Source organism: Copadichromis virginalis, linkage group LG3 (assembly GCF_057382275.1).
Source record: "Copadichromis virginalis isolate Kocher_CV1m ecotype Utaka linkage group LG3, C_Virginalis_male_GT1.1, whole genome shotgun sequence".
Classification (NCBI taxonomy): domain Eukaryota; kingdom Metazoa; phylum Chordata; class Actinopteri; order Cichliformes; family Cichlidae; genus Copadichromis; species Copadichromis virginalis.
The window spans coordinates 16017049-16032479 of record NC_140620.1 but is presented as its reverse complement, the minus strand read 5'-3'; the positions used below and the strand labels follow the sequence as shown (position 1 = coordinate 16032479).

At 39.2% G+C, this 15431-nt stretch overlaps 3 protein-coding genes across 4 annotated transcripts in view; all 3 read left to right on the top strand.

Annotated features, from left to right (window-relative positions):
* Window positions 1-15431, top strand: part of LOC146713037 (coxsackievirus and adenovirus receptor homolog) — a 59306-nt gene that overhangs the window by 32385 nt on the left and 11490 nt on the right. The gene's annotated exons all lie outside the window — the stretch shown is intronic.
* Window positions 2775-7404, top strand: LOC146713040 (uncharacterized). Its single transcript, XM_085452461.1, has 3 exons — window positions 2775-2883; window positions 6260-6598; window positions 6678-7404. Exons 1-3 carry the CDS (start codon window positions 2811-2813, stop codon window positions 6836-6838), a joined length of 573 nt encoding a protein of 190 aa, XP_085308587.1. The 5' UTR covers window positions 2775-2810; the 3' UTR covers window positions 6839-7404.
* On the top strand, window positions 12076-13442 carry LOC146713039 (coxsackievirus and adenovirus receptor-like). The gene is made up of 4 exons (XM_085452391.1): window positions 12076-12181; window positions 12469-12804; window positions 12924-12998; window positions 13091-13442. Exons 1-4 carry the CDS (start codon window positions 12118-12120, stop codon window positions 13252-13254), a joined length of 639 nt encoding a protein of 212 aa, XP_085308517.1. The 5' UTR covers window positions 12076-12117; the 3' UTR covers window positions 13255-13442.

The following is a 15431-nucleotide window of genomic DNA, read 5'->3' as shown; positions in this document are numbered from 1 at the left end:
GTTGAACAGTTCTTTACAACATTCTTGTGTTTAACAGATTTCAGGCTCGGTCCACTAAAACAACACAGCAGTAAACTTGGATCCTTACAGGTTTTTCTGTTTGTGGAGGTTTGGATGCACACTTGCTCACCACCTGTCTTCTCTCTTTGTCACGGTCGCTGACCCAGTGTTTTTGGTTTTTGCACTTTTACTTTTGATTTTATTATGAATTATGACGGTTTGTGTTTTGGTTTCTCTGTGTTTATTCTGTGGTCCCTCTGTTCTGTGTCGTCCCTGCCTGTGTATCCCTTCTAGTGTAGTCAGGTCTCTGTGTAAAGCCGCATCTCTGAGTCTGTCTTCTGTGTTTTGAGCTTCCTGTTTTGTTGTGATGTCCCGTCATGTCTGGTTACTCCCAGCTGTGCTCTCCCTCTGTGTATTTAAGCCTTGTGTCTGCCTTTGTTGCTGGTTTGTCTGCATTATTGCCCTCCGTCATCCTGTGTGGTTGCTCTGCATCTGGTTTCAGGTTAGCTTTATTCTTAGTTTTCCCAATTTAGGTTTTGTCAGTCTCGCACCCTCGCCTTTTGTTGTATGTCATCCTCCTCAATAAAGCTCACTCTCATCAGAAGCCGTGCTTGCATTTTGGGTCCTTAAATAACTTACACCATGCTGGCTGTGACACTCTTATTCACTCTTACAGACTGACTGCAGCATTATTTACTTACAAAACTTATTCTCCGAGCAATAAACTCCTGGAAAGCTTGTGTTGTGAAATCAGTGGATGATTGAGCATGCATCAAGACAAGACGCAGTAAAAAACGAAAAAACAGAACTCATGAAGTTAAAATGGGTGGCAAGAAACAGTAACTTTCCTGTCACTGTCTAACCTCAGAAAGATTATCACCAGCGAAGCTCCAGCACAGTGTCACTGCATCGATTACACACTAACTTTACACTTAACTCTTTAACGCCTGAACCATGAAATACTTGCCAAAATTTCTAATCCCTCCCTCCTCAAAAGAAATGAAACTTCAGACAAATTGAAATAAACAAATAAATTAATAAATATGAATTTAAAAACGAGCTTTAATTTGTATCATATTTTGTAACATCCGGCTTTATCATTTTATTTTGTTATTTCAGAGGCAGAAAATCGCATTGACGATGTAGAAGTGTCAAACAGTCATGAATCAGATGCGACTCTTTGCTCTCTGTTCATAACTCACCAACACTTGAACCACTTTCTGAACCAGCGAGCGACATGACCAGTGACGTCACTAACCCTTAAATCGAGCTTCTCTACAGCCTTCCTGGACACGCGCTCGGCGGAGTACGCCCCGCCCCCTCGGGTGGTTAATGTTGTAGAAACGTCACATTATCATTAACGTATTATTAAGCACGCGATCCAAACGCGAGTGATTTCTGTGAATGAGTCCACTTCCTGTGGTGTGAAACTCTGCTTTCATACTAGAATGAACAGCCTCGCCTCTGTCAGTGCGCCCAGCGTGGCTGTGGCTACAATGTAGCTGCCATCACCAGTGTGTGAATGTGTGGATGACTGGATGTGTAAAGCGCTATACAAATACAGGCCATTTACCATTTAGAAGACGCTAGCATGTATGCTAAAAACAACCATCCTTTTTCAGATCATGATGACGTATTTGTTCTGGCGTGGAAGGGATTTGTAGTTTTTAAACGGTTCCACGAACTAAAGGAATGGAGTGAAACAGAGACTGTGATCGTGAACTCTGTGTTTTAAAGGAGCAGCTCGGCCGTGGCTGTGGGTGCAGCAGGAAAATGAACAGCCTTTACAAGCCAGAGCCCACAGACAGGAAACAAAGAGACACAGACTCATACTTTCAAATGAAGACAGTCATTTCTCTAAATGAAGATTTTGGGCTGTTTTAAAACAATCAAAGTAGTTTTAATGTTCACCGTGTTTCGGCCTGCATTCGTTTTATTTCAGACTTCAGGATGATCATGAGTGGATTTTACTTCAGTCACAGAGTCTGAATAAATGAGCAGATATCCTGGATCATCTCTGCAGCAGGAACAGGAAGCAGGAGACACGATTTAATTTCTGTGTGTAGCTCATTTATTTAAATCTGCAGCCTTCTGTTGTTCATTATGTTCATCCATTAGTAAATAAAACTGCATTTCTAAAATAAAATGTTTTAAAACTGTTTTATTATTTTGTCTGGTCTTTTTGTTCAGCAGCATTCATGTTTTAGCACAAATACTGTAAAATGGCAGAAATGCTGTATTAAGCACGAATCATATGAAAAGCACAAATACTATATTCAGTAGAAATATGTTTTAGCAAAAGTACTATATGTGGTGTCAGCAGGTTGAGCAGGTCTTCTTTGTGTGTTCTGTGTATCGAGCAGAGCAGAATGAAGGATGATGGCATTGTATTCATTTTCTACATCACCGAATAAACAAACAAACATTCCTGTTACAAAGAGTTTGTGTTTCATTATGTGTTTTTTAAAGTTCGGCTCGGAGAATCGAAACAACACTGAAAACATGCTGTGAATAAAATAGTCAATGAAAACGCTTAAAGACCATTTTAAACCGGATCACTGAACAGAAGCTGCTCCTGATAGTTTTAGTTTTCATTTCTAAGATGTCTCTAAGAATCGATTCATTACTGATGCTCAGCAGAGAAACACAAAGTTAAGCAGCTCGGCAGTGACATCACTGGAATGTGGCGTTAAACACCTCGAAACAATAAGTTGGCGTGACTCCATCAGTTTTCCTCTGTTTATGCCTGCACCATAAAGGATCCACATGTTACTTCCTGGTATATTTTGGACGTACCGAGTTTAACTACAATGACTCTGTTAACATCAGCTGGTCTCTGCTTAACTCTGCTGTTTGTCTGTGTGGTGGATTTGGCCTCTTCAGGTGAGCTCTCCTTCAGGTACTACTTTCTGTTTGAACTTCATGAACGTTGCTCTCGTTTACTGTAAAACTGTCAAATGCCTTCAAGTCAGTCTATCATTATGTCCTTGAAGTGAACAAAAAGGGTTAAACTGAAAGATACTGTTTTATTCTCAGAAGGATAGATTAAAAAAAACATCAGCTTTTCTGCAGGTCATGTAAGAGTCTCAGGACTCTTGTGCTACGAGGCAGGGGTGCAGCCCCTCTCCCCTCTTTTTACCCAGACCGCCATGAGTAATGTCATTAATAATGGTGTTTACTCCGCTTAAATGAAACTCTTGTTCTCCTGTTTGTTTGGTTGGTTTGTGCAGGTGTGAACACAGTATTCACACTCAGGTGTGACCACAACAACCGGTGTGTGAAAAAAACAAAACAAATCAGTTTACAAACTCTAACCAGCTGACTTGCTGACTGCAGGTGTGAAAACGCCATTAGACTCCACCCACCATGTCCCACCTTATCCTGATGAAGCTTCAGAGAACCTGGGACCTGAGGTTTGTTCATGCAGCTCAGATAGAGCAGCAGAAACAGTATAAAGGTCGTGATTTTAAAGAGAAAGAAACGTACAGCTAGGAAATGACCTCATCTTAGAAACTGCAGCACGGCAACAAACAGGAGAACCATGATGTTCAGTCATCTTCATATATTCTGATCTTCATTCAGAGAGAATCTGTGTGCAGAAACAGTCATGACAGCAGCAGCAAGTCAACTTTATTTATGAAGGACGTTAAGCTCTGAACATATAAATACGTAGTCAGGCTCTCAGACTGAGTGAGTGCATCTCACTATTCAAAGACACTTTTATTTATTTATTTATTGTTAATTTTTATTTTTAAGTTTTTGAAAACAACAGTGCAGCAAAAAGAAACAGACAAACAAACAAAAACAGAGAGAAAAAAAGACACATGGGAAGAGTTACAAAAAGGAAGGAGAAAGGAATAAAATACATATGACATATGAGTATATCAGGGGTCCAAAAAGGACCCTAAATGTACCCCAGATTTAGACAATTGCACTATACAGTTTTCAGCAACGCTGGGATGTCCGACTCCTCCAAAGATCCCCGTTTTCCACTTTGCTGATCATTCATTGCTGATTATTTATTATTCTAATAATTTTTATTATTGTTATTATTATTATCAGAAACACAAAGACCTTAGATCCAACTGAAAACCTTTAGATCCTCCTGTTCTCTGTTCACACTGATCTCACCTGGCAAAACTATTTTCTGGTGATTTGATTGTAAGTGGGAAGTACCTGCGCAGCATAGGTTACCATGGTAATGTACACAGGTAAGAAGTAAACCACCTTCATAGTAAATAAAGTTCAGAGTTAAGCTGCAAGTTATCTGAATAAGTCAAAATGCTGCCTCACAGCACAGACCTGTGACAAGAACTAGAACAAATCCAATTTTTCTCCTTTTCTCTGAAATGTGCCAACTTGGCCGTGACGTCACTGAAAGTAGATCGATGAACGAGCGCGCATCGATATGCTTTTTATTTTGACTTCATGAACAAGCACCTGAAACTCTGCTCTCGTTTACTGGAAAACTGTTAAATCCCCCCGAGACTCAGTCTGTGCATGATGTCCTTGTAGGGAACAAAGACGGTTAACATACAAAATAAATGAATAAAAATACGCAGCTCGTTACGCGGTTTGTGGCGCATTGCAGGTCCTGGAAGGGAGGTCTTTTTTTCGAGGTGAGACAGGAGCTGGGTGTTGTGCCAAAAACTGATCTATAATCTATCCGTGTGTTTTTTTTACGTGTAATATCTTTACATATGTTTACACACTTCAGTGAACAGCGTTTGCAGGGTTATATATAAATTAAAATAAAAAACTTTTATCTTTATAGCTCTGTCTTCTTGTACTTCCATTATAACCAATCCGGTCGTTTTGTCCACTTACAGAACTTGTTATATTTGTTGCACATCCTCGAGGCCAGATTACTCTTGAAAAGACATTTTTAATGTCAATTAGATTTTTTTTAACTGGATAAAGAAAGGATATGTGAAAGTCACTGCCATAAACTGATTGCGGCTGCTACCGTGTAACAGGAATGTTGTTTTTGGCTCAAGTTGACTTGATGTCATTCAGGAGGGAAATATTTGATCTGTTTCACATATTCGAAACCAACAAGGCATTTATAGCAGTTTGAATATAAGTAATCAGCTTTTGGCACAACACCTGTTCATAGTGGGAGAGGGCCGAGGAGAGGGAGAAGAGGAAGAGAGGATGGATGTATGGTAGGAACTCAGAGCATGGCCCGATGGTTTTGTTTGTTGAGAGACATGAAAAGAAGTTTGGAGGTGTAACATTAGCTAAAGTATTTAGAGACGGATGTTTGTATATAGCTGTTAAGACAGAAGAGCAGGAAAATAAAGTGTTAAATACTGACAGAAGACTGTGAGAGAGAAAAATATTGGGGGAGTTTAAAGTAATGTGGGACGTAATCACAGTAGAGGAAGATTTAGAAAAACAATTAGCCAAAGTAGGGCTCAGCAAGATTAAGAGACTGAGAACAGCCAATGAGGAAAGAGTTGACAGAGTGTCTGTAATGCTATATATTGCAATAACCGGTTCTTCCAGGCAGAGTTAGGGTGCCTGAGTTTTCTTGGCGTTCACTTGGATTTTTCTCTCTATGCAAACAAAACAAACCGTGGGGTTACAAACTCATCAGTTCAGTTACTGACTGTAGACTCCGCCCACCACTTTTATATGCTTTATTTTATGTGACGTTCAACAGTGAACTTTAAGTTTTCTTTCTCATCCCCCTCCTCTCTGCTCCTCGTCTCTCTGTGTGTCTGACCACTGCTCTCACTATCTTTGGAATATCTGCAGGAGATTCAGCTCCCACATACCAACAGGACATCAATAATTAATAAATGCTATCTCATCTTAGTCTTGCTCTGTATTTCTTCCCTACAGTATCTGTATGGCTGCTGTAAACCAGAGATCCATAACTCTAATTTCAAAGGACACAAGGACATAAAACCTCTTAGATGAGTCAAACCTGATAAACTGCATCAGAGTTTTGGTGACTATAACAGATGCATGATGGAGCGACCACATAGCTCACTTATAACACTTTTATTTTCGGTTCTCGGAACAACAACCACCTCAGGACCCACTTCACTCTGCTTTTAAGTCGCTGAGGCGTGATGAGCTGATGCCGCTCAGGTGTGCCGGCCTCCCTCGCGCCACAGTGACTTTGTCCCAAAATAAAGTCCAAGAAGTGTCAGCAGAGCTCACTGGTCTCAGATCCTCTCTCTGATTGGCTGCTGTAGAAGGGAACAATTGTACTTTGACCTTTAACCTCTCTGCTCTGTGTGGTTATCAGAGCAGACAACCATCACAGCTGAGTCTGGACAGAACGTCACTCTGACATGTGGAGCTCCATCAGACAAAACCATCAGAGCTGTGAAGTGGAGCAGAGCTGACCTGGGAGATAAATATGTGCTTTTGTACCGAGATGAGCAGTTTGATCCAGACGAACAGCATCCATCTTTTAAGAACCGGGTGGATCTGCAGGACAGACAGATGAAGGATGGAGACGTGTCTCTGATTCTGAACAATGTGACGACTGCTGATGGTGGATCATACAAGTGTGGTGTCCTTGTGGGAGAATCAGCATCATGGGAGATCGTGGGAACTGTCAACATGAGTGTCCCTCCTCCAGGTGAGTGATCAGAGGTGAAGCTGCTTCCTGGTTGTTGGACTCTACCTGATTGCGGACACGTCTCCTTTTTCTCCTGCAGGTCACACAAAGGATGGATCTAAAGCACAGATGAATCATCTATCAGGTTCTGGTGTGTTTCTTCTTCTTTTCCTTTTTCTTGTTGTCACTGCTGCTCCTGTTTGTCGTTGGATTTTCATCTCCAGAAAATTAAAAAAGAAAATATTTCAGGGGTCATACTAGTCTCCTGATGGTTTAAAAACACTATTTAAAAATGATGTTGGTTCAAAAAGATGAAGAAACAGATTAGGTGGTCTAATTCATGATGGTTTCACACTACGTAACATTGTGATGATGGAACAACCAGAAGGAAGGTCGGCATAAAAAACAGGAATGTTTCAAAAACAATGAAGGTTTAAACGACTCTTAGGACCTCTAACCCTCGAAATATGAAAGGATTTATTAAATATATTGAAGGTATTAATAAAACCATGACCTCATGCTTATGAGTAAACTTTAACCAAACTCCTGCTTCATTTTCACCTGTGCTTTAAATTTATATAAAACCAACGATGTGGTTTTTGGGAGGTGGTGCAGCAGTGATGTTGTGTTGCTGCTGCTGGAGTTTGTCTCTTTAAGTCAAAAACAGACACCAGAGGAACACATTCAGATCTGCACAGGAGGACATACTGGTACCTAACGGACCAATCGCAGTCATCGTGGTCGACACAACATGCAGCTACACTTTTATGTTTGTATGTGACAGCGTTACAGGATCCCTCTGAATGTGGAGCTGACATGGATAAAATGGTGACAAATAAATTTTAAATAGGAATTTTTTTTATTTTTAATCTAACTTTTGTATTTTTTTTTATCATTGAAACAAAGTATAAAGCTTCTTCTTGTGTTTATTTGTTTATTTTATTTGACAATGCTAAGATCAATATAACAGATGTGCTGCACAGGGTAGGTGATTTGTAGCTTTGGGCACTTCTTAAGCTTTTTATCTTAAAATGTCAGAAATGTCTGTAACTTCACTGCTGAGCCTCGAGTTAAACTGTCTGTGGAGGAAACTTCACAGTGAAACTCTGAGCTGAGGAACAAACAAACTCTTCATCATCCTCAGCAAACAGCAGAGTCTCATCCAGTGATGAAAACAGACACCAGAATTCCTCACAACGTCCCAACACAAGCACCGAGATGTTTTTTGCTCTTTTATCATCATCATCATCATCATCATTATTATTATTATTATTATTGTACTTGTTTCTTTTATTATGTTTCCCGCAGTCATGTGCATCTTGTGCCAGATTGTTGTGCACCAACATGCTGAATAGAAATCACTTTTTTTGCAGTTCTTCATAAATCTGAATTTAAAAAAAGAGTTTTTTCATCCTGACATCTATCAGCTTCATGTCTATGTTCACTGTTGCCGTCCAATCAAGGCAAAATGCCAAAGAAGTAATGTTCAAAAATAAGGTTTGATGCTGATACCTCTTCATGCCACTTTATATGAAACAGCTCATCTCATAAATCAACCAGCAGAGGGCGATGGGGAGCCCGTCCATCCGATGCTTTCCCTTCTCTTCAAATAGAAAATAAATAACTTCTCACTACTGTGTAACATCTGTCCGTGACTGATAGTTGACTGTGTGCTGTTTGCTTTCACAGCACTAACAGTGTGTTTACAGGAGGTACTGCACGGTGGATCAATCTGATGCTATTTTTCTGTGTTCATGACTCCATCAGTTTTAACAAGATCACCAACAGCACCGGTTGAAATGAAGCTCCAACCCACAACAGAGCCTCCGCCCTGTTTTACAGCAGTACAAGCTCACTGTTGTAACCTCTTCCTCCGAACATACTGATGATGATTTAAACCAAAACTGTAAAATTTGGATTCGTCACATTATAAGACCTGTTGCAATTTTCAGTGCAGTTGAAATGCTGCCTTTTCATGCATCGTTTTTCTTTAGACCTGATTCTTCTTCTCTCCTCGACTTCTCCTGTTTCCACTTTAAACCCGAGTTTTGAGCTTTTAAGAATCACTTTGTTGGTGCAATAACATTATACCATAAAATTTATTTATGAAGCACTTTAACATAAAACCAGAGTTGACAAAGAGCTCTATATATGCAAATAGCCTAAGCAAAGTAAAAATAAAATAAAAGTAAGATAAAATAAAATAAAATAAAACATGTTAAAAACAAATTGAGTCAGTCCCCTTAAACAGTGCCAAAGGCAAATAAATATGCTTTAAACTAAAAAAATAAAATAAAAGAGGCCTTCCTAACGTGCAGATTCCACAACATTGGAGCAGCTACTGCAAAAGCACAATCACCATTAAGAGATTTAAAAACAAATAAGAGAATTTTAAAACACTCCTAAAATGTTCAGGTAGCCAGTGGAGTTAAATTAAAATGGGGATAATGGCCTCAGAGTTTTTTGTTCCAGTTTAAAGACGCGCTGCAGCATTTTGCACAACCTGCAGGCGCCTAATGGACGCATCACTAACCCCACAGTAAAGTACGTGACAATAATCCAGCCTAGATGTAACAAAGGCATGAATTACTGTCTCAAAAAGCTGTTTTGATAAGATGGGCTTTATTTTGGCTGATTGCCTCAAATGAAAAAAACTAGATGTTACAACAGCTCTGACCTGGCTTTCAAGTTGAAGATCTGCCGGCATTTTAACTCCCAGATTAGTGATGACTGGTTTAACAAACTGTGCCAGCAAACCAAGATTTATAGTAGTGGCCTCAGAAGTGCCACCAAAAACCATCACTTTTGTTTTCTGCTCATTAAAATGTAAAACGTTCAAAGTCATCCAGGCACTTATTTCATCTGAGCAGCGGGTCTACTGAGAAGCCATTTATCTTTTTAAGTGGGAAATAAATCTGGGAGTTTGTGTCTGTCAAACTGTGAAATCTTTGGCAGGTTTCCTAAATTTAACTAAAGAAATGTGAACAAATGTGTGGTTGTGACAGACTTCAGGTAACAAAGTCTCTAAAGTTACAGTTGAACATTGGTTCTCTGCTTAATTGAAAAATGTGTATAAACAAACTGGTTGATCCCTTGAATAAGTTCCTTTTAATGCCTGAATGATTCAGGCTCAGCTAATAGGACTGTGTTAAAAATGAGTGTAAAAGTAGCCAATGTCCAAAGACAAACCTTCATCCTGGAGAACTGTTGCTCAAGATCGCGTTTAAAAAATGCCAACAATGTGTCACCGACTGGAGGCAAAATAGGGAGAAATTTATGTTCATAGTTATATATTAGAATAAAATGTATCACATGAATCTTAATGAAGTTAGCGATCCACCACTGTTTGTACGACTGGAGGAAGAAAGCGTGCTCAGAGGAAGAGGGCGGGCTTTACCTGGTGTCAGTGACAGAAATGAAAAAAAGCTCAAATCATCCACTCGTCATATCAACACAGCTGAGAAGCTGAAACATGAAATTTAACATGTTCATCATTTCAGTCAGCTGTAACTGTCTTTACAGTTTTGTGCTGCACATAGTGACCATTATTCTCTGAGCTGTTTGTGGTTTAAGCAGAAACTAAAGCAGCTAAATTTTCTGTTTTGGGAGGAAAAGGAAAGAAAAGAGTTCCAGTTTCATCAGAGGGCTGCTGATGTTAAAAAGAGGAAGTGAAATGTCTGAATCCTCCATAAACAGACCGTGAATCTAAAGCTGTTTAATGAAATATGATCTGTTTTAAATACATTCAGTGAACTCACTCCAGTGTTTCTTTTACTTCTTAATCACATTTATGTGGCACCAACATTTCCATCTGTCAGATTGTAACTGACTACTTTTACTCTGCTTTTGTAGTATTTCTACTCACTGACACCTTAATGTTACGTTCAGCTGAGCTTGAACCTGAACGTCTGACTAATCAGTGGTCTGTGGAGCCACGAGCCTCGGACCATCATCATCAACAGGTTTGTAGTTTTCAGTTACATGAGCGCAGTGATGATGGCGATTAAAATATTAAATAAAAATTAAATTATTTTATTTAATTAAAATAAAATACTAATAATAATTTGTAGAATTTGTACATTTTTACTAAAGTATTGCATTAAGTTTTTAAGCTTGTGCTTAAAAATAGTCCAGCTGCAAACATCTGCTCCTTCATTCTTCCTCTTTTCTCGATGGACATGTTGTCAGACTCCTACGTGTCCTCATAGTTATCTTTAACCATTTTTTAAAAAGTAAGGAGCTCATCAAATATATCTTTAACCATTTTTTTAAAAGTAAGGAGCTTATAATGCTACCTTGAAAAGTTCATCTTCACCTACAAACCAGCAGAATCCCCATTTATCAGGACCCATCACAGATTCAGCTCCTCTGTGCTAAATAGTCCATCTTTGTAGAACAGGAGTGTTAAACGAGGCCAAAACACAAAATATGTTTTTAGTTGCACCCAAACAGGAAAACAGACCGAAACAGAAAGAGCCAGACTACTGTCATTGTTCTCAACAATATATATTAACTTTTAAATATTTTCATTTTCCATCAAAATCTCTTTAGGATAAATTTCAAATATTAAAATACTGATGAAAGCTTTAAAATAAATGTTGTTTCTGATCTCATGAAAACAACAACTTTAAGCTCACATTCAGACCTTTGGGACTCAGTCAAGCTCTCAGACACTGAGCCATGACTCTGTGGTGCATCTCATCCAAATACACGTTTTATATCGTTTATTTCATGAACTATTCAACACTGAACTGTAAATTCAATCTGTAGATGGATCCCAGCCTGTCTTTGTATGTCGAATGTGTTCGGCTCACTTCTGGTTCCCTCTCTATGACCCCTCGCCACTACATGCTGTTGGTTCTTGTTTTCCTGTCCCTCCCTCTTTCATTCACTTTTCATTGATACATGAGGATCTGCCCGGACTAGCAGCAGCCACCTGTCATCGCTGAGGCCTTCCCCAAACTGCAGCCTCAATTCATCTACTTGAAATGCTGTCGAACCTAAAATGATGATGTGGTCTCAGCAGGCTGAGCAGGTTTTTATTTGCATGTTTCCAGCTGATTCAGAAACTCTTCAGAGTAAAATGAAGGACGGTGATTTTCTACATATTTTATATCAGCAAATGAACACATGGACATTCCTGTTATAAAGCGACTCAGCTTTTGCTTAATTCAAGTGAGTGCATGTCTACTGATCTCTAATCACAGCATAGGTTACCATGGCAATGTACAGGTAAGAAGTGAAGCACATTTATAGTACATTAAAACCCAAGGTTTACCCTGAAGTTATCTCAATAAGCCAAAATCCTGCCTCACAGCACAGACCTGTGACTAAACCAGAACAAATCTAATTTTTCTAATTTTCTCTGGAATGTGCCAACTCAGCAGTGACATGACTGGAATGTGGACTTAAAAAGACCGAAACTACATCGATGAGTGGGCGTGCCTCCATCGGTTTTCCTCTGTTTACACCTGCACCATAAAGGATCCACAGGTCCTGTTTTTTCCCAGTATATTTTGGACGTACTGAATTAACCTACGATGACTCCATTAACATCATTATGTCTCTGTGTGGCTCTGCTGTTTGCTGATTTGGCGTCTTCAGGTGAGTTCTTTACTTTCTGTTTCCAAAAAAGTTGATTCTGTTCATCTGGATGGAGTATTTTCAGTTTCTGCACTTTGTCTTTAGACTTCATGAACAAGGCCCTGAAACATTGCTCTCATTTGCTGTAAAACTGCTGAATTTCCTTGAGACCAGCCTGTGCATTATGTCCTTCCACTGGATAATGATGGTATAACTGATAGTGTTGTTTCTCATAAGGATAGATTAAGAGGAATCCTGAGCTACGAGGCAGGGGTGCAGTCTGGTAAACCGTGTTGTTTCACTCTCAGAACAGAAAACCGTCACAGCTGAGTCTGGACAGAAGAAGGTCACTCTGACATGTGGAGCTCTAAACAAAAACATCATAGTTGTAGAGTGGAGCAGAGAAGGCCTGGAGCCGGAAACTGTCCTTGTTTACCGGGGTGGGCAGTTTGTTCCAGATGAGCAGCATCCATCTTTTAAGGACCGGGTGGATCTTCAGGACAGACAGATGAAGGATGGAGACGTGTCTTTGATTCTGAAGGATGTGACGATTAATGATGCTGGAACATACGAGTGTCGTGTCAAGAGAGAGGGAGACAGCATGAAGCTCATCAGCATCATCTATCTGAGAGTTGATCCTCCAGGTGAGCAGAGTTCAGTGTGTGTGATCAGAGGTGAAGCTGCTCCCTGTCGTTGGATTCTGTGCTGTTCTTCACTCATTACCTACATGAATGCTGACATCTCTCCTGTTTCCCTCCTGCAGTTCAGCCAGAACACACAAAGGATGAAGGGAAGGAGGATATCGCTGGTCGACTTAAAATCAGTCTGTCATTTATTGGTGGGATTGTTTCAGATTTTATTTTATATTCAGTGAAGGTGAAGCTGATTCCTGGTTGTTAGACTCTACCTGATCTACTTTTTCTCCTGCAGGTCACACAAAGGATGGATCTAAAGGACAGATGAATCATCTATCAGGTTCTGGTGTGCTTCTTCTTCTTTTCCCTTTTCTTGTTGTCATTGCTGTTCCTGTTTGTCGTTGGAGTTTAATCTCCAGAAAATTGATTCGGGGTCTCCAGATAAAACTCACCAAATAAAAATCCAATAATCAGGATCAAATAATAATCCTAAACTAGAGCTCAGGAGGTTAAACTGAGTCAGACCAACTGTGTTGATGAAGAGATGAACTTTAATCCTGCAGAACTTCAGTCACAACGCAGGTTTTCAACAGGATGAAACCAAAAAGTTTTGTGTGAGTTTTATAAATGTGGGATGTTAAATGATACAAAATATGTTTAAATACTGAATAAACTCAAATAAAAGATTTTGACAGATGTATATAAACTTGGTTAAAATGATTTTATATAAAGTTGGACTGTAGGAGAGAAGCTGCTGCTGTCTGAGCCATAATCTGATTGTTTTATTTTAAACAAAGATGTGATTTGAAATAAAGAGATCTGTTATTCAGGGTTTACTTTCTGTGTGGTCTACAGTGCTGTGAAACAGCACGTGTCTCCTAAACTGAATAACTGGTTGTGCGAGCAACAATCAGTCTTTTTGATAACCTGCACTGATCAATGCTGATCTTCGGAGGCCTGTTTCACTACACTTTCCTGGCCATGAAGACCACTGTGCCACGTGTTCTCCATGTGTGGATAACGACTCTCATCATACTTCACTTCCCAGTCTGATAGATGTCAGTGACTTTGTTTCTCAGCTCTTCTGTAGATCGTGGCTTCATGTGTTGCATTTAGACATTTTTGTCCTGCTTCACTTTGTGGGACACGTTCTACTTCAGTGACTCTTGATTCAGCAAGTCTGTCAGCTTCATGTCTATTTTAACTGTTAAAGACAAAATGCCAAAATATAATATCTAAAATTAATTTTTGATGTTATGAGAAAATAAAGTGTGACAAATATGGAAGTAAGAAATCAGTGGGGAGGCTGATACTTAATATGAAACAGCTCATCTCATAAAGTCACCAGCAGAGGGCGATGAGGAGCTGACCTCCTGGTTAAAAGGTCAAGCTGATGCAAGCTCATCCATGCAATGCTTTCCCATCTCTTCAAATACAAAGTAACTTCTCACTAATGTGTAACAACTGTCCATGACTGATAGTCAAATAAGTGTTTTCCTGTCAAAATATGCTTTTACAGCATTGACAGTGTGTTTACACGAGGTTCCTATGAGTAAATTCCTTTTTATGCCTTAATAATTCATGGGTCGGGTACTAGGAATGTGTTAAAAATAGGTATAAGAGTATGGAACGCCAGGACTGCCATAATGAATTAATTAAATACACCATTAAATAATTAATTAAATGTGTCAATAATTAATTAATTACATGTGTCAGAACTCAAGAAGCTTTTTTTCTTTTTCTTGGGGAAAAGGAAAAAAAAGTTGCTTATCTTAAAAAGAGGAAGTTAAACGTCTGAGTCGTCCATAAACAGGCCATGAATCTAAAGCTGTCTAATTAAATGTGATCTGTTTTAAAATACGATTAATAAATATATTGAGTGAACTCACTCCAGCGTTTTCTCTTTAATTTACTTTAATCATATTTATGTGACACCAACTATTTAAATTCTATCTGTCTGATTGTAACTGAACCTGAACGTCTGACCAATCTGTGACCTGTGGAGACACGAGCCTCGAACCGTTCATAAGTGTTTGGAAAATCATAGTTTTGTAATTTTGTAGGGCTTTAATAAAAGTCTTGCATTACACTATTAAGATCATGTGATTTAAAATGGTCCGGCTGCTCACATCTGCTCCTTTATTCTTCTTTTCACGATGGCCGCGTCATCAGACTCTTACACGTCCTCATAATGATCTTTAACCGTCATTAAAAAGAGGAAGGAGCTCATTACACTACCTTGAGAAGTTCGTTTTCACCTACATACCAGCTGGATTAACCCTTTATTTTTAAACATAAAAATGCTGATGAAGCCTTTAAAATAAATATTGTTTATGATCTGATGAAAACATCAACATTATAACAACAGTAATGGCTTCAAGGCCCACAGGCACATTCATACCTGTGGGCCTCAGTCTGACTCTGACACCGAGCTATGATTCTTTGGTGCATTCAGATACATTTTTATATAATTTATGTTTTATTCAACGCTGAGCTGTTACTTTGGGTTTTTTGTAAAAGAAACAAACTAAATGGTATAGATGCTAGTCTGCCTCTGTATCTGCCTGCTTGCATGGCGTGCCCATTATTCGGCTCACTTCTGGTTCCCTCTCTATATACGGCCCCCGCCACTACAC